Here is a 26,807-nt window from a genome sequence, read left to right as displayed (position 1 = left end):
ACCCCTGGAAACTGGCACCTGGGCGTACCCCAGCTAAAGGCCTTCGCTCAGTGTCTGCCCATCAGATCAACGAAAAACCATTGAAGGGGATGAAACACAGAGGCAGATCTCTGGGCGCACAAGGTTCTAGACTCCAGAATGTTCTCTGCCCCAACCTGAGAACCCAACAAAAAGCAGCTCATGAACTCCTGACAACAGAACTATTCAGACTTGACTCTCACTGAATGTTACTCAGTACACGGGTCTCAACTGAGGAATTTGTGGATACTCCCGCCACCTGGGGGGGTTGGACTCTAACCTGCCCATTCTAGCATCTGATGCACCCCCTCCTTCCTCCTGCAGAGGGCTCTCTTGGACGATGGCCCTTTAGAACACTTCATAATAAATCAATTTGAACACTAACGCATCTTCCAGTTAAAACAGCAATTTAGCGGCCCCCGTGGCCATGCCCCCCCCCCCCCTCTGTGACTTGAAGTGCTCCTGATGCAAATGTGGATTTGTGCAAAGCTCCAGTCAGTAATCAGTGAAGTCCTCTGGGAGCTATCCACAGCACAGAAGTCTGTGGAGGGCAGGGGTGCCACGCACGAGCTGGCTGGCGGGAGTTACAGAACCGGAGCATGCGCAGAAGAGGTGGACAGTACCATGCTGGGTACGGGTTCCTTATCACAGCAATAGGACAAGAGCGCCATGGGGCCAGAAAGTGCAAGAATGAGAATATGAAACAAGGGGAGAGAGTGATTATACGAAGAGAGGAGACTGCAGAACAGGGCAAATGAGACAAGCGCGGCTCATCGCAGCCGCCATTACCGCGTGCCCTCCCTTGGGGTCACTGAGATGGTACATAGGACAACTGCTCCCTGGCCAGAGGGCACAGGGCTGTCCAAGATCCATATCTGCCTTAGCCCTGCTGATGCATGGGCATCAACTCACCAGAATGGAAGTGACGTCACATACCCTTTAACCCTAATGACATGAAATGACCCTTGGCCCTCATTTGTTTCCCAGGACGTCATGTCACATAACCTTAAGCTTGATGACATCACAATAAGTGACATTGCTGAAGCTCCATTGTAACTGCATGATTAGTGTAACAACACACATAAAGGTCTGATATACATACCGTCTGTATTATTCTGCTGTCTAGCTCTTTGAAAGTCCTGGGATGTAACCCTCCTCTGAGCGAGTGAAGTGAGAATGCCAGGCCAATAGAAGCGGGGGGGGGGGGGGGGGGGCTGAGTTTCTCCTCCCTGAGAAATGTTTGAGAAGAATGTGGTCAAATTATGACTTTTGTAAAGCATTACTTCTTCTGTGACATTGCCTGTATTTTAACATGGGTGTCCAATATGCTACGAATTACCTCGAGTGTGCCAGTGGTTTGTCACAGATGTGTGCCATGCTATGAAATGCTCCAAGAATGCCAGCACCGGTGTTGTACCAGGGGTATTGAACCATTGTACCAGAGGTTAGGGGGCTGAGAGAGAAAGCACGCCCCCCCCCCCCCCGCCCCCGCCCCCCGCCAGGTAAACGAGATGTGCCTTCAACGGGGTGTTCTATTGTAGGACCCCGGCCTCCTGCGGCTCGTGCTCCCGGTCCCTGCAGCCTGGGGGGCCTGGAACATCCCCCCTACCCTCCCGCCCTGTACAGTGAAGGACAGGACGTATTAATAAGCGGGCCGCCAGTAATGCATTCCTGAATTACCATGATAGACTCGCCGGTCATGGCTGTTACCATCATTTAATACACGAGTGCTGAGGGCTAATCTATAAAAGATCGTAAACTCGATCAGCCGGAAGATGCGGTTGTGCTGAGAGGCGCACGTGGTTGGGCTAGGCAGAGGGAATTACGGTTTCCAGGGTGGAACTGTATTGCCACCTAGTGGCGCTTCTGAGACTAGCACGGGTCTCTGCAGCCGGAGTCACTCCTTAAAAGAGGGCTTTCATTTTTACTGATTTATTTATGTATTTATTTAATTTATTTTATGCGTTTTTATATAGCGCGGACTTTACCCGAAGGTGTCAGAGCGCTTCACAATAGGAACAGTAACGTTACATGAGGAGAAAATTACAAGTGGGCATGTTACAAAAGCAAACGTTACATTACATGAGGCAAAAGTGACAAATGTGGATGTATCAAAAGCAAACAAAATACAAGAAGAGGTAGCAAACGATACGTTACAAGAGGAAAAAGTGACAAGTGTGCAAGTTACATAAGCATACAAGATACAAGTAGAGGCATAAAACTGCAATAAATGGCAGGCACTCAAACCACAAGAACACACTGGGAAGGCACTTCTATAGGCATGAAGTGCAGACTTTCCTGTAATGGAAGGACTTCCTTCAGGGACTAGAGAGGGCGTGAATTAAATTTGGAAGTGTCTTTGAAGGAGGAGAGCTTTGAGGTCAGTTTTGAAGGCCTGGGAAGAGGTGGTGGTCCGGAGCTGAGGCAGAAGTGAGTTCCAGATTCTCACCACGTTGCCTGAAAAGGATTGGGCCATCTATCTTTCCTTTTGAAAGCGGGAGGTTCAAGCAATCCATTCTCTGCATTCCGTGATGGTCTGGAGCCTCCGGAGAGTTTCAGTTTATCCGCCAGGTAGCGAGGGGAGGATGAGTGCAAGGCTTTGTGGGTGATACAGGCCGTCTTGTAGATAGATCTTGCCTCGATGGGAAGCCAACGGAGGGTGGATAAAATGGGTGTGATGTGGTCGCTTCTTTTGGCCCCATATATGAAACGAGCTGCTGAATGGAGAACAGACTTCAGGGGGGACAGGTGGGATTTGGGGAGGCCAGTAAGAAGAGAATTGCAGTAGTCCAGTCTGGCGAGAACCAGCGATTGGACCAGGGTTTTAAGGTCTTGCTCCGGGAAGAAGCGACGTATCCCCCAAAGAAGGCGCAGTTGGTATCGAGCAGACTTTGCAATGGAATCGATGTGGGAGAGTAGATTGAGTTTTTTGTCGAGTATGACACCAAGGGATTTTGCGCTGTCGACAATGATGGGTTTATTGTTAAGTAGATTAATCTGATCTATCCATGATTGAACCGGGGGAGGAGAAAGTGAGGAGGAGAGGAGGAGGAATTCAGTTTTGGAGGGATTCAGAATCAGTTGATGAGTTAACATCCAGTTTTGAATGTAGTCGAGAGTAGAGCTTAGGAAGGAGAGATCGTGAGTGGAGGCCACCTTAAGATAGATTTGAGTGTCGTCCGCATATAGATGATAGAGGATCTCGGATTTACTCAGGAGATTTCCCAACGGTTCTAAGTAGAGATTGAACAGTGTGGGTGCAAGTATAGAGCCTTGAGGGACACCTTGACCGACCGCTAAAGGAGATGAAAGACTGTTCGCTATTTTGATCATTTGGGATCTATCAGAGAGGAAGGAGGCAAACTATTTGAGCACAGTGCCCTCCATGCCCATTCTCTGTTGCAGAGTGTTAAGGAGAGTATTGTGATTGACAGTGTCAAAGGCTGCAGAAAGGTCAAGAAGAATTAGAAGACAAGACTCCCCCGAATCGAGTATCCGCAGTGCGTCATCAATCCCTAGCAGCAGGGCTGTTTCAGTGCTGCAGTTTTGAATGAAGCCGGACTGGAAATTGTCAAGAAGATCATTGTCCTTGATATGACGAGAGAGTTGTTCCGCTACACATTTTTCTGTGATTTTCGCAAGAAAGGGTAGGTTAGTGATGGGGCGGTAGTTGTTGAGGTCATTCGCATCAGCGGTGGGTTTTTTAAGCAGAGGGGTGACCTGCCCAGTTTTGAAGGAAACAGGAAGGGAGCCTTGACTGAGGGAGAGGTTGACCAGAGTGGTCCAATAGGAAAGAGAATGGGTATAGAAGTCAAAGGCAATGGCACTAGGGATGGGGTCAAGAGAATGGTTAGAGGGCTTTGTATCGAGGATGCATTTGAGGAGGGCATCTTCAGAGATGGGGTCAAAGTTCTGCCAAATGGCTAAGGCTTTGCGCTCCTCTAGGGGGTGGGATGAATGACCTGATCCACAGTGATTTCACTTTTTCGTCAAAGAATATAGCGAATTCCGCTGCTTTCTTTGTAGAATCCTCCAACTTGGAGGTTGGGGGAGAGCAGTTTGGATTCTTGATGAGATCGAATAGTTTTTTGGGTCTATTTTTTGCTGAGTCGAGGAGGGTTCTGAAGTGTGAAGCTTTTCCAAGGAAGATGCGTTTGTGGTACTTTGATCTTGCTGCACGAAGCGTGGCCAAATTATCAGTGGAGGGCGCTTGTCTCCATTATTTCTCCAGAATTCTTAGGTACTTCCCATCTTCATAAAGGGATTTGTTGAACCAAGGTGCCGAGGGAGTAGGCCTTTTCTTTTTGCTTTGAAGAGGAGCGACGTTATTGATTTAGACTGCAAGGACTGTGAGGCATTGGGAGGTGAGTTCGTTAACATCCAGGTTCGGATCTAGCTCAGAGGGTACCGAGGTTAATATTTTTAGTGTCGCGGAACCAGGAAGTAGCCCTCTTAGGTTGGCCGAGAGTTATAGAGTGTGGTAGGTGAAGAGAGAATGGGATGAGGAGGTGGTCAGACCAGTCTACATGAATAGGGATAGCGATAGTAAGCATGCCTGCTTTAGAAATAACAAGGTCCAGGATTGAGCCCTTAGAGTGTGTTGTTTCTGTGCAGCGTTGAATAAAATCGTTTGCAGAGAGGAAGGTGGCCAGCAAATTCACAGAAGAGCCTTGAGGCGAGCCCCAGTGGAGATTGAAGTCACCCACGAAGATCTGGTTGTCACTTTGCGAGTATTGGTCGCTGATGCAGTCCGTGAGTTCCTCCATAAACGAAGAGCCGCTACCAGGGGGGTGGTAAATAGCATGGAATCTGAGAGGTGAGCGGTGGTGCAACTGAAGCTCAAGACATAGGCATTCAAAAGTGCGGAAGGAGCTGTTAGGAAAAGCCTTCAGTTGAAGGGAGTTTCTAAAGATGACTGCAACACCTTCCCCAACTTTGTCTATTCTGTCATTTCTAAATATAGAGTAGCCTGTGGGTAATAGGAGATCAAACATAAAGTGAGAGGTATCGTTGAACCAGGTCTCTGTAAGGAAGAGCATGTCAATATTGTGAAGGATGATGGTATCGGAGATTTCAAGTTTGTGTTTTATTGCAGCTCTTCAGTTGTGGAGCAGACAGCGCAGCTCTGTCAAGACTGTTTTAGTGACGGGGGCACTTGGGCTATGAGGGGTGATGGGGATATTGTACTTATAAGAGGGTGCTCGGGAGGGTTTAGGTGGACGAGTGGCTCTGACAGAGGAGATGGTCGGAATAGTGTAGATAGTAGGGTTACTTGGAGAGGAAAGTGGAAGAAGGGTGGCGTTCCAGGACTTGTGTGAGTTCGCAATGTTTGCAGCCGACAGGTTCTTTTGGCTATTTTGGGGTGTGGGGGTGAGGTGTATCTCGTGGGAAGGTGAGTGTTTTCCAAAGGAATAGAGGTATATGGAAAGGTGGAAATCTTGGAGCTTAAAAGTGATATGGTAGCTTCAAGTTGGGAGATGGAGGTGATGAGAGAACCCAGCTTATTATCCAGAGAGAGTAGAGTACAGCACGGCATGTTGGGTGGCTCAATGGAAACAGGAGGGGGTACAATTGGTGGTGGAAGGCAGGGAGAGGTGGGGGAACGGGAGGGGAGTAACAGGGTTCAGAGGTGGGGAAAGGTGGTGGATGAGGGCAGGCGTTGGTGCACCAGAGGTGGAAGGAGAGTTGTCTTTGTTGGCGTTGCAAGAAGGATAGGAATTAAGGACATAATTAGGGGGAGATAGGAGAGGAGCGAGGCGGTGGGGCGGAAGGAGAGGGGAGGAATGTGTGGATCCATAGAGATGAAGGAGGTTTGGGAGGAAGAGAGGGGAGGGGGTTGGAGAGGTCCTGTCAGCTAGGTGAGGTAGCTGTGAGGTAGCGGGTATTTGGCAGAGTGAGGGGGTTTGGGAGATAGGGAAGTTGAAGAGAGAAAGTGGTTCTGCTAGGCCTGAGGGAGGGAAAGGGTTACCAAGGGGGGAAAGGGGGTAGCACAGCATTACTGGAGGAGTGGGGGAAGAAGAGAGATGCAATGGGTTTGTGAAGAAATCGGGGTACATAGCGAGGGGAGGAGGGGGTAGAAAAGAGAAGACGAGGAGGGAATAGGGAGAACGTAAGGAAAGTTAACTAGGGGAGAAGGTTGGAAGAGAGGTGGACTAAATAGGGGGTGGCAGACAGGGATACGGGGGAGGATATTAGATTGGAGTACCGGGACGGTGCAGATTGGATGAGGGGCGTATTAGCTAGAGGTGAGGCTGAAGTGATGAAGGGGGGGCACACTGTGAGGGGGAAGAATGGGCGAGGAGAGGAACGTTGATGAAGAAATGATGAAGAACGTAGTAGTAGAGTTAACGTCACTTCAATAGTGTGTCAGACGCCCAAGTCATCCCTACAAACTACAGAATGGCTCCCGACACATTCAAGAGTCCAAAGCGCGTTATATGCGATGGTGGGTCCTGGACAGTATCGGAGATCGAAGTGGCAGGGGACGAGCAAAGGAATTTTCATATTTTTTTCATTAAAAAAGCAAGCGTGTAGCGGTGGAGCTGCCGAGGGTTGAAAGGGGCGGGCGGGGTCTCTTGTACTGTGATGGGAGCGGCAGCTTTCGACGAAACAAGCCTTCGCTCCAGGGTCCCTGCTCCTGAAAGAAATATACATGGGGCAATTGGTTAGTTGGCAAATCTGAAAGGTGCTTGGGAGCCAATGATAGAGCCCAGAATGTGTCCTTTTAATACAAAACTGTAAACAGATTTGGACTAGGTACAGTCAGTGCATTACTAATACATAACTTTTGAAAGCACTGTAAATATTTTAAATAACCCCGATTTATACTGTGTGCATCTTTTCTTATACTGTGGTGATACATTTTTAAATCATTAGCTTCCATATTCACAGTGCATATACTCTGAGGTATGGAGGAATGACAGACACAACATACACAATGTAACAACACAGTGCATCTGAGGATGGCTGGCTCCTTCCCACTGTTGAACTGAAATGTTACATTGTAATGGTGGGCGTAGTGCTCCACTCCGCCTGCAGAGTGTACGTAGTGCTGCCTGCTACGCGGTTCACGAAGTAGGCGTAGCAGGCAGCGCTACGCACGCGCCACGGCGGAGCAGAGCTGCCCGCCACCCTCCTCCCGCCGCCCGCCCGCCCTCATTTTAAAATAATTTAAAGTATTTTAAAGTAAGTAAAATGCCTTACCTGCGGTGCGGCGTCCCGGGGCTCCCTCTTCCTGGTTCACGGCAACTTCTTCTCACAAATGTGCATGCGCTGATGCCCGCGCATGCGCATTTCTCGCGAGAAATTCGCATGCGCGGGCGTCCGCGCTTGCGCATTTGTGAGAAGAAGTTGCCGTGAACCAGGAAGAGGGAGCCCCGGGACGCCGCACCGCAGGTAAGGCATTTTCTCTTACTTTTAAAATACTTTACATTATTTTAACATGAGGGCGGGAGGCAGGCGGCGCGTAGTGGGGCTACACGGAGCGCGCGAGTGTGCGTAGATTTGGCCACACTACACGCTGCTCAACGTAGCCCCACTACGCCCACTACGCCCAGGGTTATTACATTGTTGCTCCCCCGGTGTGAAATCTAGTTTCATCAATGTATTGTCTGATGTGTCTACAACTAGGTTGTATTTGGTATCTTCATTTTAGTATAGTTTGTATTTTACTTCCTTCATAAAGTGAGGTGTTCATCCTAATATACATTGCATGTTTCTTTGAATTCAGACAGAAACAGGTCTCACCTGCTGTGATTCCCTCCCTACAGATTTTAGATTTTGGTTTGGCCCGACATGCCGAGAACGAGATGACCGGATACGTGGTGACGAGATGGTACAGGGCGCCGGAGGTGATTCTGAGCTGGATGCACTACACGCGGGCAGGTAGAGTAGAGCATGGTTACCCTAGCACCTGTGTTCCAGGTGAACACCTGCAGGCAGGTGTCGTACAGCATGAACGGTCTTACACTCCAGGCATATACACCAGGACCCGATTCAAGAAGGTACTTACGTGCAGCAAAGTTACACGCGTGGAATCTCCACACTCGGCGCGGAATCTCCGCACTGAGAACTACAGTGCGAAGATGCTGCCCCGACTGCAGAGACTCCGCCACAAGTACAGAGACGCTGCCACGAGTGCAAAGACTCCGCCATGAGTGCAGAGAATCTGCCACAAGTGCAGAGACTCCACCATGAGTGCAGATTTCGCCACGAGTGCAGACACTCCACCACGAGTGCAGACACTACACCATGAGTGCAGAGAATGCCATGAGTGCAGAGACTCCACCACGAGTGCAGAGACTCCGCCACGAGTGCAGAGACTCCACCACGAGTGCAGAGAATCTGCTACGAGTGCAGAGAATCCGCCACAAGTACAGAGATGCTGCTAAAAGTGCAGACTCCGCCATGAGTGCAGAGACTCACCACAAGTGCAGAGGCTCCACCACAAGTGCGGAGACTCTCCCACAAGTGTAAAGACTCTGCCACGAGTGCAGATACTCTGCCACGAATACAGAGACTCCGCCACAGTTGCAGAGACTCCACCACAAGTGCAGAGACTCCGCCACAAGTGCAGAGACTCCGCCACAAGTGCAGAGACTCCACCACAAGAAGAGAGACTCCACCACAAGTAAAGAGACTCCACTACGAGTACAACTCCACCACTAGTACAGAGTTTCCTCCACGACTGCAGCGACTCTACCACAAGCACAGAGACTCCGCCACAAGTGCAGAGACTCTGCCTCGAGTACAGAGACTCCGCCACAAGTGCAGAGATTCCGCCACAAGTGCAGAGACCCTGTCAAGAGTGCAGATACTTCACCTCGAGTGCAGAGACTCCGGCACAAGTACAGAGACGCTGCCACGGGTGCAAAGACTCCGCCATGAGCGCAGAGAACCTGCCACGAGTGCAGAGACACCGCCACGAGTGCAGAGAATCTGCCACAAGTGCAGAGACTACCCCACGAGTGCAGAGACTCCGCCACAAGTGCAGATTCCACCACAAGTGCAGAGACTCTGCCACGAGTGCAGACACTCCACCATGAGTGCAGAGACACCGCCACAAGTGCAGAGAACCTGCATGAGTGCAGAGAATCTGCCACAAGTGCAGAGACTCCGCCATGAGTGCAGAGACTTCGCCACAAGTGCAGAGACTCCGCCACAAGTGCAGAGAATCCGCCACAAGTACAGAGACACTGCTAAAAATGCAAAGACTCCTCCATGAGTGAAGAGACTCACCAAGAGTACAGAGACGCTGCTGAAAGTGCATAGACTCCTCCATGAGTGCAGAGACTCACCACGAGTGCAGAAACTCCACCATGAGTGCAGAGACTCCGCCACAAGTGCAAAGACTCTGCCACAAATGCAGATACTCTGCCACGAGTACAGAGACTTCACCTCGACTGCAGAGACTCCACCACAAGTACAGAGACGCTGCCATGAGTGCAAAGACTTCGCCATGAATGCAGAGAATCTGCCACGAGGGCAGAGACTCCACTACGAGTGCAGAGAATTTGCCACAAGTGCAGAGACTCTGCCACGAGTGCAGACACTCCACCATGAGTGCAGAGAATCTGCCATGAGTGCAGAAACTCCACCACAAGTTTCAGAGACTCCGCCACATGTGCAGAGAACCTGCATGAGTGCAGAGAATCTGCCACAAGTCCAGAGACTCCGCCACAGGTGCAGAGACTTCGCCACGAGTGCAGAGACTCCGCCACGAGTACAGAGAATCTGCCACGAGTGTAGAAAATCCGCCACAAGTACAGAGATGCTGCTAAAAGTGCAAAGACTCCGCCATAGGTGCAGAGACTCACCACAAGTGAAGAGACTCCATCACAAGTGCAGAGACTACCCCACAAGTGCAAAGACTCTGCCACGAGTGCAGAGACTCCGCCACGAGTGCAGAGACTCCGCCACGAGTGCAGAGACTCTGCCACGAGTGCAGAGACTCCGCCACAAGTGCAGAGACTCCGCCACTAGTGCAGACACTCTACCACAAGAAGAGAGACTCCACCACAAGTAAAGAGACTCCACTACGAGTACAACTCCACCAGTTTCCACGAGTTTCCTCCACGAGTGCAGAGACTCTGCCACAATGGCAGAGACTCTGCCACAAGTGCAGAGACTCTGTCAAAAGTGCAGATACTCCACCTCGAGTGCAGAGACTCCACCACAAGTAGAGAGACTCCACTGCTAGTACAGAGTTTCCACCATGAGTACAGTTTCCTCCACGAGTGCAGTGACTCCACCACAAGCGCAGAGACTCCGCCACGAGTGCAGAGACTCTGCCTCGAGTGCAGAGACTCCGCCACGAGTGCAGTAACTCTGCCTCAAGTGCAGAGACTCTGCCACAACTGCAGAGACTCCGCCACGAGTGCAGTGACTCTGCCTCGAGTGCAGAGACTCCACCACAAGTGCAGAGACTCCGCCACAAGTGCAGAGACTCTGCCACGAGTAAAGAGACTCCACCACGAGTGCAGAGACTCTCCCACAAGTGCAGAGACTCCGCCACAAGTGCAGAGACTCTGTCAAAGGTGCAGATACTCCACCTCGAGTGCAGAGACTCCACCACAAGTAGAGAGACTCCACTGCTAGTACAGAGTTTCCACCAGGCATACAGTTTCCTCCACAAGTGCAGCGACTCTACCACAAGCGCAGAGACTCTGCCACGAGTGCAGAGACTCTGCCTCGAGAGCAGAGACTCCGCCACGAGTGCAGAGACTCTGCCACGAGTGCAGAGACTCTGCCACGAGTGCAGAGACTCCGCCACAAGTGCAGAGACTCCGCCACTAGTGCAGACACTCTACCACAAGAAGAGAGACTCCACCACTAGTAAAGAGACTCCACTACGAGTACAACTCCACCAGTTTCCACGAGTTTCCTCCACGAGTGCAGGGACTCTGCCACAATGGCAGAGACTCCGCCACGAGTGTAGTAACTCTGCCTCGAGTGCAGAGACTCTGCCACAAGTGCAGAGACTCCACTGCTAGTACAGAGCTTCCACCATGAGTACAGAGTTTCCTCCATGAGTGCAGCAACTCTACCACAAGCGCAGAGACTCCACCACGAGTGCAGAGACTCTGCCCGAGTGCAGACTCTGCCACAAGTGCAGAGACTCTGCCACAAGTGCAGACACTCCACCACAAGTAAAGAGACTCCACTACGAGTACAACTCCACCAGTTTCCACGAGTTTCCTCCACGAGTGCAGGGACTCGGCCACAAGTGCAGAGACTCTGCCACGAGTGCAGTAACTCTGCCTCAAGTGCAAAGACTCCGCCACAAGTGCAGAGACTCCACCACAAGTGCAGAGACTCTGTCAAGAGTGCAGATACATACTCCACCACGAGTGCAGAGACTCCGCCACGAGTGCAGAGACTCTGCCACGAGTGCAGAGACTCCGCCACAAGTGCAGAGACTCCGCCACTAGTGCAGACACTCTACCACAAGAAGAGAGACTCCACCACAAGTAAAGAGACTCCACTACGAGTACAACTCCACCAGTTTCCACGAGTTTCCTCCACGAGTGCAGAGACTCTGCCACAATGGCAGAGACTCTGCCACAAGTGCAGAGACTCTGTCAAAAGTGCAGATACTCCACCTCGAGTGCAGAGACTCCACCACAAGTAGAGAGACTCCACTGCTAGTACAGAGTTTCCACCATGAGTACAGTTTCCTCCACGAGTGCAGTGACTCCACCACAAGCGCAGAGACTCCGCCACGAGTGCAGAGACTCTGCCTCGAGTGCAGAGACTCCGCCACGAGTGCAGTAACTCTGCCTCAAGTGCAGAGACTCTGCCACAAGTGCAGAGACTCTGCCACGAGTGCAGTGACTCCGCCTCGAGTGCAGAGACTCTGCCACAAGTGCAGAGACTCCGCCACAAGTGCAGAGACTCCGCCACAAGTGCAGAGACTCTGCCACGAGTAAAGAGACTCCACCACGAGTGCAGAGACTCTCCCACAAGTGCAGAGACTCCGCCACAAGTGCAGAGACTCTGTCAAAGGTGCAGATACTCCACCTCGAGTGCAGAGACTCCACCACAAGTAGAGAGACTCCACTGCTAGTACAGAGTTTCCACCAGGCATACAGTTTCCTCCACAAGTGCAGCGACTCTACCACAAGCGCAGAGACTCTGCCACGAGTGCAGAGACTCTGCCTCGAGAGCAGAGACTCTGCCACAAGTGCAGAGACTCTGCCACAAGTGCAGAGACTCCGCCACAAGTGCAGAGACTCCGCCACGAGTGCAGTGACTCTGCCTCGAGTGCAGAGACTCTGCCACAAGTGCAGAGACTCCACCACAAGTGCAGAGACTCCACCACGAGTGCAGAGACTCCACCACGAGTGCAGAGACTCTGCCACAAGTGCAGAGACTCTGTCAAAGGTGCAGATACTCCACCTCGAGTGCAGAGACTCCACCACAAGTAGAGAGACTCCACTGCTAGTACAGAGTTTCCACCATGCGTACAGTTTCCTCCACAAGTGCAGCGACTCTACCACAAGCACAGAGACTCCGCCACGAGTGCAGAGACTCTGCCTCGAGAGCAGAGACTCTGCCACAAGTGCAGAGACTCTGCCACAAGTGCAGAGACTCTGCCACAAGTGCAGAAACTCCACCACACGAAGAGAGACTCCACCACTAGTAAAGAGACTCCACTACGAGTACAACTCCACCAGTTTCCACGAGTTTCCTCCACGAGTGCAGGGACTCTGCCACAATGGCAGAGACTCCGCCACGAGTGTAGTAACTCTGCCTCGAGTGCAGAGACTCTGCCACAAGTGCAGAGACTCCACTGCTAGTACAGAGCTTCCACCATGAGTACAGAGTTTCCTCCATGAGTGCAGCAACTCTACCACAAGCGCAGAGACTCCACCACGAGTGCAGAGACTCTGCCCGAGGGCAGACTCTGCCACAAGTGCAGAGACTCTGCCACAAGTGCAGACACTCCACCACAAGTAAAGAGACTCCACTACGAGTACAACTCCACCAGTTTCCACGAGTTTCCTCCACGAGTGCAGGGACTCGGCCACAAGTGCAGAGACTCTGCCACGAGTGCAGTAACTCTGCCTCAAGTGCAAAGACTCCGCCACAAGTGCAGAGACTCCACCACAAGTGCAGAGACTCTGTCAAGAGTGCAGATACATACTCCACCTCGAGTGCAGAGACTCCACTGCTAGTACAGAGTTTCCATCAGTTTCCACGAGTTTCCTCAACGAGTGCAGGGACTCTGCCATAAGTGCAGAGACTCCGCCACGAGTGCAGTAACTCTGCCTCGAGTGCAGGGACTCCGCCACGAGTGCAGAGACTCCGCCACGAGTGCAGAGACTCCACCAAGAGTGCAGAGACTCCGGCATGAGTGCGGAGACCCCGCCACAAGTGCAGAGACTCTGCCACAAGTGCAGAGACTCTGCCACAAGTGCAGAGACTCTGCCACAAGTGCAGAGACTCTGCCACAAGTGCAGACACTCCACCACAAGTAAAGAGACTCCACTACGAGTACAACTCCACCAGTTTCCACGAGTTTCCTCCACGAGTGCAGGGACTCGGCCACAAGTGCAGAGACTCTGCCACGAGTGCAGTAACTCTGTCTCAAGTGCAAAGACTCTGCCACAAGTTCAGAGACTCCACCACAAGTGCAGAGACTCTGTCAAGAGTGCAGATACATACTCCACCTCGAGTGCAGAGACTCCACTGCTAGTACAGAGTTTCCATCAGTTTCCACGAGTTTCCTCAACGAGTGCAGGGACTCTGCCATAAGTGCAGAGACTCCGCCACGAGTGCAGTAACTCTGCCTCGAGTGCAGGGACTCCGCCACGAGTGCAGAGACTCCGCCACGAGTGCAGAGACTCCACCAAGAGTGCAGAGACTCCGGCATGAGTGCGGAGACCCCGCCACAAGTGCAGAGACTCTGCCACAAGTGCAGAGACTCTGCCACAAGTGCAGAGACTCTGCCACAAGTGCAGAGACTCTGCCACAAGTGCAGAGACTCTGCCACAAGTGCAGAGACTCTGCCACAAGTGCAGACACTCCACCACAAGTAAAGAGACTCCACTACGAGTACAACTCCACCAGTTTCCACGAGTTTCCTCCACGAGTGCAGGGACTCGGCCACAAGTGCAGAGACTCTGCCACGAGTGCAGTAACTCTGTCTCAAGTGCAAAGACTCTGCCACAAGTGCAGAGACTCCACCACAAGTGCAGAGACTCTGTCAAGAGTGCAGATACATACTCCACATCGAGTGCAGAGACTCCACTGCTAGTACAGAGTTTCCATCAGTTTCCACGAGTTTCCTCAACGAGTGCAGGGACTCTGCCACAAGTGCAGAGACTCTGCCACGAGTGTAGAGACTCCGCCTCAAGTACAGAGACTCCGCCACGAGTGCAGAGACTCCGCCATGAGTGCAGAGACTCCACCAAGAGTGCAGAGACTCCGGCATGAGTGCAGAGACCCCGCCACAAGTGCAGAGACTCTGCCAGAAGTACAGAGACGCTGCCATGGATGCAAAGACTCCGCCATGAGTGCAGACACTCCACCACGAGTAGGGAGACTCCACCACAAGTAAAGAGACTCCACTATAAGTACAATTCCACCACTAGTACAGAGTTTCCTCCACGAGTGCAGCGACTATCACAAGCGCAGAGACTCCGCCACGAGTGCAGAGACTCTGCCTCGAGTGCAGAGACTCCGCCACAAGTGCAGAGACTCTGCCACAAGTGCAGAGACTCTGTCAAGAGTGCAGATACTTCACCTTGAGTGCAGAGACTCCGCCACAAGTAGAGAGACTGCACTGCTAGTACAGAGTTTCCACCATGAGTACAGAGACTCCGCCACGAGTGCAGAGACTCTGCCACAAGTGCACAGACTCCGGCATGAGTGCGGAGGCTCCGCCACGAGTGCAGAGACTCTGCCACAAGTGCAAAGACTCTGTAATGAGTGCAGAGACTTGCTACAAGTGCGAAGACTCAGCCACAAGTGCTTACGTGCAGCAAAGTTACGAGCGTGGAATCTCCACACTCGGAGCTCAATCTCCGCACTGAGAACTGTAGTGCGGAGATGCTGCCCCGAGTGCAGAGACTCCGCCACAAGTGCAGAGACTCCGCCCCAAGTGCAATGACTCTGGCATGAGTGCGGAGACTCCGCCATGGGTGCAGAAACTCCACAGCTAGTACAGAGTTTTCGCCATGAGTAAAGAGACTCCGCCACGAGTACAGAGACTCCACCACAAGTGCAGAGACTCTGCCAGGAGCGCAGAGACTTTGCCCTCATAACTTTACTACATGTAGTACACCTTGCTTTTCTTTTCATTAGCGCTGACTGGTGAGGGGAGGCTGGTTTGTTCCATGTGCTGCACACTGCTGACCTTTCACACACACATTCACTTGCCTTCTTCTGCAGTGGACATCTGGTCGGTGGGATGCATACTGGCTGAAATGATAACGGGACAAGTCTTATTCCCTGGAGGTGACTGTATCCTTTTTTTTAACCTACCAACTTTCTAAGACTGATTAGGTAGATGGAAACACGAGGAACAGTGAAGAAGTAAGCCTTTTACAGTGGAAACCATCCTTAGATCAGGCCCATCTTTAAATGTGCAGAGAGAATATTTGTGATCTGGTGACAAAATGTCTACTTTCATTGCACGATCGCAAAGAAACATCTCAGAGTTTGGATTTCAGTGGCGCGTTTACAGTTTGATATCATTTGAGTGCACATGCTAAAGGAAACGCACACTTGATTGTACAACGGTGTATTCCAAATGCTGCTCTCTGTAGTGGCTTCAGAGCGTCACCGGTGCTCTGCTAAAGGCACAGTACCTACAGGCATAAACAGAGATGTCCCTGTGGGGCATGGGTCGCTGGATTGAATGAGAAATTCAAAAACCTGAATAAGCTGAGTTGTAGAAGCCCTGCCTTCATCCAGCGCAACAAATGATGTCTGTGCCACTAATGACTCCATGGATGTGCTAAGAAATTGTCGGTTGCTTGTCATGTAATCAATTGCGACAGAGACCCAGGATTCCAGGGCGGTGATTGGTCACAGGGATGTCTGAACTGGAGTAGAAATCCACACGACACAAGCAGGCCATTTGCCATCTGACAAAATAGTTTGTGTCTTAGAGCGTGATATATGTCTCAGAGTGTGTCATTGATGAGCAAGTTTCTAATAACACTTCTCTTGCCAGATTTACACTATCACTTTATCCAAACGCAAGAGAATGAAGGGTCCAGAACATGCTAAAAAAAACAACAGATGTTACCCAGAGATCTGCAGTGGGTGCCTTTAGTCACAGAACATCAAGGACTTCACAGAGCCGGATGATAAACCAATGAGACTAACAAAACCTATTAGATATAAGGAGATCTTACAGTTGTGGGGCTGGCATTCGCACAGGCAATGTGTAATTTGTTGACAACTGATTTATAAAACAAATGCAGCTGCTTACATAGTAAATTATTTAATCATGAGATGTCAACCTCACAATTTCATGAAACAGAGTAGTCATATTTACTTGTTTTTAATTAAAAACTCAAATTCATTCTACCCAGAGTTATATTTAGTATATGTTTTTGTTCACAAGCTTAAGTTTTCTCAAATTCCAATGTCTTCAAAAATGTTAACTAACAATTCAAACTAATTTAAACTTCCAAACTACTTCTTAAAAGACAATCTCCACTTTGTTGAAACTTTCACAGTTGCTATTTTTTTAAACGATAGAATGATAGTATAGCCTAAAAACTTACAATTTCATCTGTCTCTGTCCTTAAACTAAACATATTTTAGATCTAAAAATGCTAACAATGTTTATTTTAAAATAATGTCAACTATTAGAAGTACACATATGGACTGGTTGCCATGTAGATCTTTTAATGTGGCCATTACATTCACCTTCCTTTGATAAAATCCACATGGAAATGTGTTTTGAATGAAGGTACTTTATTTGCTTGTTTTAAACGTTGTTCACCCTCGGTGCTTTGTACTCCATGCCGGGTAGTTCTGCCAGACGTCCGCAGTTTGAAACTGCTGATTCTGACCTTGTCATGGGTAGAAGTTGTTGATACACCTTAACCATCCAAACAGATTTCGATGAGTTGAACAGGATCATAGACTTGACTGGAAGCCCGCAAGCATCGCTCATCGATAAGATGGACAGCAGGGATGTGAGTACCACTTCCACAAGCCGTTGTCCTGTCGAGTGTGCCGCCTAAGACACAGCTGCCTCTTTTCAGTGTGAATATGATGTACTTTCATTATACTAGGAGGTCTCGCAAGATATTACCTAAGACTTTGACTTGTATCTGATCAGAGTTCATGAGACCAGATAGAATGGTCCAGAGTACAAGAGGGGCAATGGTCTTTGGTGACACTGCATGGGGACTGGACCAATTTTACTTTTGGCCACATCAAAATTGTTCTGAAAAGAAACATACTGCACTATATGTAATAGTCTAATTACAGCACATGGACAGTGGAAAGGAATCATTTTGTTATTTGTAGCACAAACCTTGGAAGTTTAAGCGACTCTTAACTATTTACTCAGCCTCAGTCAAAATCGTGCTTGTTTTTTCTTCAGGAATATGGGATCTATAGTTTCCTCTGACTGAAAGTTACAATTTTCATCTCTCTAATTCAACAATCATGGTTTTGGAATTTCTCCTTTTCTTGTCTGAGTCCGCATTCTAGTTAACGTCTGAATGGCAGGCTGTGCATGGTTGTTTCTCCATTACTAAAAGTTTTATGGCTGTGACAAAGTGTTGGCTAATGCAAATGGATGCCGCAAATGTTTAGAGGAAGCTTGAAAAAAATGAGTTTTCCATAGTAGGGTATTTGACTGAAGCACCCTATAAATTTAGAAAATATTATTGACAATTGATGTATATTGTTTTAGGATTTAAATCTATAAATATGTGCATTTTCACAGCATTCAAGGGTTGGTTTTGAGAGAATAAACATTGACAATGGAATTACACCTAATTACAGGAGAGAATTATCACAACAGCTTGTTTTTCTCAACTGAGGGATCCACTTTGCCCTAGAGGTGCTTGCGTGAGATTGGAGCACAGTCATGACGTGTTTCTTAGTCTGTGCAGATGTTTTTAGCGTGTACATACTTTCATTGTTTATATGACAGGTACTTGGGTGGATTTTTCATGCACTGATTCGTGGGTTAGAGAAATGATTTTGAAATTCATCCTGGGCTGAACTGGCAAGAATGAAGGAAGCACAGAATGTTTTGTTGGCCTCGACTCTGATCTGAGCCGCAGAGCGTGGCCGTCAGTTGAGTAACAGTTGAGGGTTCTGCACACACAGCATTTCTCTAATTCGAGACCTGGAGATGGCGAAAGTCTGATCTGAAAGTGTCATCATTGAGGCATTCTAAGGTTTTTACGATTTATTGAGAGGCACAAGTGACTGGATGCGTGTCGCCACTCACCCTTGAGCGCCGCGACCTACCATAATCTTGACTCCTTCATATCAATTCACTTTTACGTTGGCCCTAGGTACTTTACATTGCATTGGCCACTATTTTAACTCTTTTACCACATTCTTCCATAAACATAAGTTTCCTTTCTTTATGCTGATTTCTCTTGTTTTATCATTGTAATCCCTATACTGTTTTTTCCCTCCGTTCTCTTTGTCCATATACTGCTCCGCCCAAACCATCTTGACTACTTTCACACCTTCTCTTTGCTCTCCCTGTTACTTAAGTAGTGTCAGGGAGAAGTGACCCCTGCCTGAACCCCACCTCTCTTTATCCTTTCTCCTTCCCCTCTCTGTGCTGTGAAGTTGTAGCTGGGGGTAATGAAGTCTCTTCTACTCATCCGATTACTTGTATAGTTTAACAAACCCTTATGGAGCCGGCCAGCCTTCTTTGCTGCTGAACTCTCTGTGGAGTTTTTTAAAAATTGCTACTCGATTACTCTTCCTTTTCTCCTATTAAATATTATTTTACATTACTCTACATTTTGTGTTTGGAACTGTAGAAAATATTGTTTAAGAAAATAATGTGAATCCCTTGCCGGAAATCAATAAAGTGGCTGTTGTGTTAAATTATTGAATTGCACTTGTGGGCCGTCTAAATAAGGAAAGTCATTCCATGTCATGGGTCTGTCAAGAGCTGCCCTCATCTTTACTGAAGTTTTTGTTGGATTGGGAAAAATTATTTTGTTTTGATCAAGGATGAATATGAAGAAATGTCCATTCAAGACTGATCTTACCATCCTTGCATTTACATCTTAGATTTGACTTTTCTGTAAGATGGTCAGTTAGTCATCTGCAGTTTCTAGAAGTGAGAAGTGTGAAGACTACCTGAGTATCAGAAGTACGTCTTAGAACAGACAGGATGAATGTTTATAATAATGAGGAGCCCGCGGGCCCTTGGGAGACTCTAGAGGAAAGAATACAAAGGCGTGGACTGGTCTCGGATGACAATTCAGGCGTGTGTGTGTGTGTGTGTGTGTGTGTGTGTGTGTGTATAACAAGAAGGATTTTCAGCACTGTACAACTGTCTAAGCATTACGTGATTGACCTCTTTCATGTCGTGACATCATCTGGATATTCTGAAAAAAAACATCCGTGATCAGTTAGGTTTTCTCTTTTGTGGGATTTAGGCAAAAAAATATGTGAAGGCGCTTCCTCAGAAAGAGAAAAAAAATTTGAAGAGCGTTTTCCCAACTATGAACCGAAATGGTAAGAACACCTCAATTTTATATCTTGAAGTGATTCACAACTATGAGCTGGAGCCTTTCGTTTTCAACAAAGTGTAAATTTGTTAGTCGCAGATTTCTAGATTTTATTATCTTTATTTTCTACAGAAATTATGTAACTTATTGTACGAATAATTATTTCTCCATTAAAAGAGTGAACTGGGCTTCTATAGGTGTTCAGCAGCACGCCTCTCTGATTGGCACAAAGCCGAACGCTCTCTGATTACATTGAAACTTTGACTTCTGTAGACTCTGGTATTTCATAGGTGGTGAAATCCTGGCCGGTGGCTACAAGCCGGCTGCAGTTATGCAAGAATCGCGGGAGATACTGCCCAAAGGGTGTTTCTGAAGGGTTTGTTAACCAGAGTGAGCCATGCGTCAGATGTGTTGGGGTGTCTTGACTTTGCATGAGTACCATCTCTTTCCCTGGTAGGTGGCGCCCCCAGAATATGTGCATTAGTCTCGATTATGCACTATTTATCTTCAGGCCATATTTATGTGTCTTGTAAAATAAATGTTTACATTGAATCGTCCACAGATGACGCTCAGGCACAGCAGATACCAAGCCTGCTGGAAGTCTATCGAAGAAACGCTGAAGCACAAACTGTACTGTTAAGACTGGAAGGAGGATACATGCTAGGACCCGGCTCCTTCTTACAGATGGCAGACACCATCCCACTCAAATGTCAGCTCCCTACTCCATCCTTCTACCAGATTAAAAAAAAGAGTCCCCTTACATGAAGATACCCAAACGAGAGATGCGGCCCATGCAATCAGTTCTGTCAGTAGGGGATTCGATGTATATGACCATTCGTACTTCAAACAGAGGGAGAGGTAGAGGAAATATTGGGAACAGGAGGGCTCGTCCGCCAAATCAAACATGTAACAACCATAGAGAGCCCCTCTGTTACATGAAGGGTCTTTTTCTTTTCACTTAGATGTTGTTCTAAAGGAAAACAATGTGTTTTTCTGAAATAACTCTCACCCAACAGGGTTACCCCATGGGGGCATGCTTCATCATTGGGTTCTTCCTGTCCCGCTGCAGAACGGGATGTGCCACAACCTACAGAAACGTGGGAGCACTTGTAGTTGGTTCTATGTGTTGATGAAGTGTGAGTGGAGGGGAAACCAAAAAAAAACCTAAAAATACCTGGATAGTAGGAAAATGTTTTTTTATGGTTACCCCTATCCGGTATGGGTAAAATACGGGGACATTGGGAACTTGGAGGATGCAATGTGCCTCGGTTCCACTGGTGGACATGGTAAGCCCTGCCCCAAGGCTATCTTTCAGGACCAAAGAAGCGAGGGTTCCCTAATCACACTCTTATGTTAGTAAATATAATCACAAATATATACAGCACCCATTGGGGTCAAAATCTTGATAGATATCACACAATTAGTTGCCTCTAATTATAACATGCGACCGTACAGGGAAGGGGACGCCTGTAGTCACGCTTGCCTCAAGGCTACTCCCTTGCTTTAAGGTGAGTGCCCGCCCGTGTCTCAGACGATGTCGTCAAGGCAAATAATCATGCCCCGATGATGGCGCTCTCCCCATACTGCCGCGACAGTCCTCTCATCTTTGCCATTTCTCCGTCCTGCCTGAACGTGAGGAGTTGTTCTCTCCTTTTCTGACAAGGAGGCTACCATACTCGACTCCGCCACAAGGTTTGCATCTGCTGGTGTGACCTGCTACAGCCGTGTTGGAAGCATTCTGCACATGCGCAGACATTCAGCCTCTAATGAGGTTCATCTTTTGGGCTTGCATCGCAACCAAGCTTTCCTTAATCGGGGTAAGATGCTCTAGCAGGATTTCCCATAGATCTCAGAGGTTTAAAGCTTCCCCCCTCGCCCTGATTTTCCCCTTACCAGCTCTTGGTTTAGCCTATTTGAGTGTTGGGGGCATTTTGTTAATTAGGGCCTTGTACGTTTGGCAGCAGGTTCTGGGGAGGCGTTAACAATGTCTGGACTATGGCATGCCAAGCAAGCGCAGGGGTTAATCTCTGCCACTGTAACCCTGTTCGCAGCTCCTGCAGTACTTTGGGTAGTCGCCCCGTCCGTATCCCTTACTGAACAGGCTTCTCCGCCACAGGGAGTGCATCCCTCAACATGCTACCACAGGCTGACATCTTCCTGCAGCTCCCCTATGCTCCTCCCGGCCTCCATGGACAGTCTTCACGCGGTCAGAGCTATTTCCATAGAAACTACCGCAATGGCTCTCTCAAGTATGGTGTCCATGCTTGTAGGCCCAAGTGGAAGCAACGCTTGCCCCGTTGCCTTGAGCTTCCCTATTGTGATTCTGACTATGCTGATGTCATGGGGGTGGCCTAGCCCGGCCTTCTCTGGTCATGGGGGGTGGGCCCACCTTTAACCCGGGCAGCGGGACAACACAACGAGCTTAAAAGCCCTAAATCTCTTCTGCAATAATTTGACAGAGGAGTCACCTCATGGCCCCACAAGATCTTAATCTGTGTAGCCCCACCAGGGATCGCCGTCAACAGTCCGTGCAGCCCATGGGGGGGGCCAAAGTGCCTCCGATACAGCCCTGGCTTGGCGCTGCCTTTCACTCAACAGTCTGGTGACAAGTAATGCAGGTAGTCAATGGCAGTCAATATTGTGGGCAGTGAGCCACCAGACATCAAAAGCAACAGGAGTACTACTTATCAATAGCAAACAGCTGCAATGATGGCCCACTTACCTCCTCCCGCCTAGTTTGCGGAGCCGTACCTTCCACCCACACCAGGCTGCAAAAAGATGGCAATGACGGCTGAAGCTGTAGTTTGAAGCTGTGATTATTGCAGCACAATTCGGCACGGCATGACACCTCCTGCCACTACCAGCCCCTACCTCCCTGCCGTACCCTGTACTCACCGGTCTCCACAAGCGAGCCAGGTACAGTGGCGGCCGATGAAGCAGTAGCAACGGTGTCACCTGTAGTCACAGCTGCGTCAGCCTCAGCTGAGCTAGCCGCGTCGTCTCCTGCAACCACAAGCAGACCACAGAGCACCAACAACACGACAGCGCGATAGGTCGGAGCAAGCAAAGCCAGGTGAAGACAAGCGACGTGTCGCTAAACAAGCCGCCTCAAACAAGAGCCAACTCAGCCGTCAGACAACCCCCGATATCCGTGACTCTCCGCACAGCTCTTCCAGTGCGGAGCTCTCCCAGCGTGAGGGCGGGCGCGAGCACGGCATCAATGGAAGGAGGTCCTTCATCAATAGGACACTACTCATAAAAGGAAGCATTGTGAGTCGTGCCATTTGTTTGTGATTTCGAGGACCTTGAATCTTTGGAACCCAAAGTTGCCCTTAAGAAAAATGAAGTAGAACAAACTCCAAGAGCTATACATGATGTCCTCCTTCATAAAATAAACCATAATCCTCGTGTCTTAATTCATGCATCACTAACGCCCCCTCATTGTTCTCAGAGCCATCATCAGTTCGATTTCTGTTGCAAAGGTTGGGTGTTGGATGGTTATTAGTTATTCTAGAAATAAATTCCATGTAAAAAAGTACCTTCTGGTTTTTTTTAAAGGGATTTAGTCTTTAGATGGTCACAATTTCTTCTAAAGGTATCCTGAAGCTGGTGATCTGTTTTCTTTTTTCAACTAGAGATCGATATGTTGGAAAAGATGCTGCTCTTGGACCCCGAGGAGAGGATTACTGCCGAGGATGCTCTGTCGCATCCCTACTTAGTAGAATATCATGACTCCGATCCGGATCCTCCCGCAGAACCCTACGACGACTCCTTTGAGAATTTGGACTTAGCGGTCGAGGAATGGAAAAGTAAGTCGTTTGCAACAGTTGTAATAATGCAGATTAAGTTGAGGTGGGCACAGATGGGCAAGTTCCACTGCTTTAATCTGTTGGGATGGGCAGTGGTCGTCAAACCATTGAAGCATACCATTACATATCAGGAAACGAACTTTTTTCCCCAATTCTTCAAGTCAGGAGGGCGCAGTAGTCTTTTCATCACCACTGGGTATAAAATCTAGAATTTGGGCTTTACTGCACGGTTTCCTACACATTCCATGACCTATGTTTAAAAACTGATAACCTGTTTAGACTTTAGCAAATTAATGCACATACAATTAATGAAACATTCATGTTATTCATTACATGGCATCTACCTATAGAATTACATATTTACTATATAGGTATATACGTATGTGGCTGTCTGGAAGCGCTGCCTTTTTATTTGGCGCATTTCCAGACTGTCTTCCTTTACTCATAAGTCAAAGTTAACAGAGATGGACCCTTCTTTCCCAAAGGGACAGGGCACCGTGTTAGACTATTTGTTCAAAAAGAAACTTCCCTTTGGGCCTGTTTGTCAAATCATTCACTCCCTTCTCATTCTTACTCAGTTTACAATCAACATTTTATATACATCCCCAGTTACATAGAAAATTGAGTACCACACATATATGATATATTAAAACGTATTATCACTTTATTTGTTTTATTTCTCATCTAAAACATTTGTAACATTTCATATAGGTATTACATAACTAGAACACCATCACATTACATTTAAGAATTGATTTTTTTTTTTAAACCTATTAAAAAACCATTTGCAACCCTTGGCAAGGTATTTTTCTCTTATGTCCTTCTTCACAATTGGAGAGAATTCATTACACAAGAATTAAAAAGATCAACCAGAGAGTTCTGGAGGAATAGATTTTACAAGCAATAATAAATCAAAGCAATTTCCCTCGACCACAAACAAGCCTTGGCAAAGTCAACACCTTTGAAACTTGGAAACGTTTTCCAGGATACCCTGGGTAAGTCTCAATGTGGTCGGTCGGAAGTACTTGGGGCAACTGACTCCAGCAGGGAGCTAGTCAGGGGGACCAGCAAGGTCTTCGAGAACAGTTACCTTCACAGAAGAAGCAGTCCTCCAGCAGTCCAAGGCACTTTATCTGCGTCGTAATGGATTCCTTTGGAGTTGTCCCGATGCAAGGGACAAGAATGCTCCAAGCATGCTGTGGATGCGATGCAGTCGACAGGGGTCTTCCTGCTGGGATCCCTTGATCCCCAAGGATGGTGAGAGAATCCTGGTAGCAGGGTCGACATCCCACGAGGTCCGCTCAGGTCTGGCCGAAGTCCAATCACCAGTAGACCATCAGTCGCCCGGTGTTGCCGTCACAGGCCAAAGCTTCCCGGGTCGATAACTTGCCTTCTGAGGCTCCCAGCAACTCTCAGACAGCACTCCCAGGTTCAGCGAACTATGGTGCATCTCTGTGCCTTGGTTCTTGTCCGTGGTGCTGCACTGCAGCGGTGGTAGTGACTTCAAGACTTTGGGCTACCAACTTGCCCCAGCAGGCTTCTTCAACTATTGTGTCCCTGTGCTGGGACCAGGAGGTCAATTAGCCGCCCCTGGAGTTTTTTCAGCTTGACTGGGCTCTGGAGACAGCTTTTCCCCGAGAAGGACACAACAGGCACAGTTCCTATCTTCGTTAGCCGCCAGGTGCAGCAGGTGCAGTCCTCATCGGTGCAGCCTCTCTTTGCTGGACCCTCGGTGCAGCACGTGCAGTCCTCATCGGTGCAGCCTCTCTTTGCTGGACCCTCCCATACGTCACCAGTTGCACTGAAACATAGAATACTTTTTTCTACTGTAGTCATTATAAGTGTTAAACACATAAGCAATCGAGACATATCAAATGTAATCTACAAGGAGAGTGAGACGGTCGTGCAGGTCCGTCAGTCCCTCTTCACAGTCCCTGTTAGCGTTTGAAGGGTGTCGGCCACTTGCAGAAAGACCAGAGAGCACCACAGACCATGAGACACAATAAAGACCAAACACACGTGGGCAGAGACATTCAGATTCATGAAGGCAGATCCAGAGAACTCAACATGAAACAGAGGGGTCTTTCACAGCTGCTGAAGGCGCAGATGCGAACGCAGAAGGCGCTAACACTTACGTCACTCAAGGGGCACCAGGCTCTTCCTACCCCAGAAGAGAGGCCTCACATCAGATCTTAGGCCCAAATAAAGTCCTTGGTGTAATACACTATATATGATATAACTTTGTTTTGACCGCTTTGGGTTTCTGACTTTCATGGGCAGAGATGCTGGAGGTGGGTCTTGCTAGGCAGGCGAATGCTAATGACTGTCCTTGATCAGTGTTTTCATTTCCGTCCTTGCAGGCCTCAGTCATATGGAAATTATCACCTACGACCCCGCGAATCCAAGACAAATGGCTACATAACCGGACTGCAGATCTACGAGTGCTCTTCCCCCACTACATTATTCGAATCTTCTTTGGAGTGGACTGTTTGAGAGTGGTTTCCATGGAGACCAAGTGATGGGAGCTTGGAGGACGTCCACCAGTTACTTGGGTAATCGCAACACGTCGGCCGCGGTCCAAAGTCCAACTAGGAAGAAAGCGGCAGAGCGCCCCAGAGGTGGGAGCGGAGAAAAGACCCTTGGATGCTTCAGCGGTAACCAGGAAACCTGGGGGGTACAAACCAGACCCCCCTCTGAGATCCCTGGGCAGAACCTCCATTATTTGATCGACGTTTCAGGATTCTCTGGGATTTGAGAGTGTCCTCCCGGGGCACTGTGCTTCTGTCCAGCCGTCCAAGCGGCCTCAGAGACAGGACCCGGTGAAAGAGGGACATTCACATACTTGTCTGTTGCATATACTGTGAAATAAAGAATTGCTATCCGTTCATTTGTTCGGAGCTAACTTTGTGGCACCGACGTAGCCTGAGGGAACTAACGATAGGGAGACATTTTTCTCCAGAAAGTAGTCCCGACCCATTTACAAAACAGGAAGTCGATTCCAGGGCTCTCCCTAGGGCAGGAAGTTCATTAGCAAGGAAACAAAACTTGAAGAACAAACTCAAGTAAGGTCGGGCAATAATTCTGAGTAAAAGTAGGATCGGCCAGAATTCTAGTTTAGAGCTTCTCTTCCGCATTCCCTGAGCTCGCGGTGTATTTCTGCTGCATTAAGGGTCTTGTAACAAGTGGCAGCAGTAGAGGAGGGGCATATTTACAAGCAGGCGATAAAAAATTGTCGCCGCTTTTGCGGCTGTTTTCGGCCGAAAAGCGGCGATAATTTTATTGCCTAATTAGCAAGGCCACA

The 26,807-nt window shown here is 48.7% G+C and overlaps 1 protein-coding gene across 2 annotated transcripts in view; it reads left to right on the top strand.

Moving 5' to 3' along the window:
* The window catches only part of LOC146797275 (mitogen-activated protein kinase 14A-like), a 130,801-nt gene extending 104,410 nt beyond the window's left edge, over positions 1 to 26,391 (top strand). For both annotated transcript variants that reach the window (XM_085624246.1, XM_085624247.1), the window contains 6 exons: positions 7,788 to 7,902; positions 15,412 to 15,483; positions 17,095 to 17,174; positions 19,626 to 19,704; positions 23,333 to 23,506; positions 25,867 to 26,391. In XM_085624246.1, the coding sequence (XP_085480372.1) occupies positions 7,788 to 7,902; positions 15,412 to 15,483; positions 17,095 to 17,174; positions 19,626 to 19,704; positions 23,333 to 23,506; positions 25,867 to 25,928 (582 nt within the window). In that variant the 3' untranslated portion in view covers positions 25,929 to 26,391. The remainder of the gene's footprint in view (positions 1 to 7,787; positions 7,903 to 15,411; positions 15,484 to 17,094; positions 17,175 to 19,625; positions 19,705 to 23,332; positions 23,507 to 25,866) is intronic.
* The last annotated feature ends 416 nt before the right edge of the window (positions 26,392 to 26,807 follow it).

This window comes from Triturus cristatus, chromosome 9 (genome assembly GCF_964204655.1).
Source record: "Triturus cristatus chromosome 9, aTriCri1.1, whole genome shotgun sequence".
NCBI classification, from domain to species: domain Eukaryota; kingdom Metazoa; phylum Chordata; class Amphibia; order Caudata; family Salamandridae; genus Triturus; species Triturus cristatus.
The sequence above is the reverse complement of the archived record's forward strand: the minus strand, read 5'-3'. Positions and strand labels throughout refer to the sequence as shown.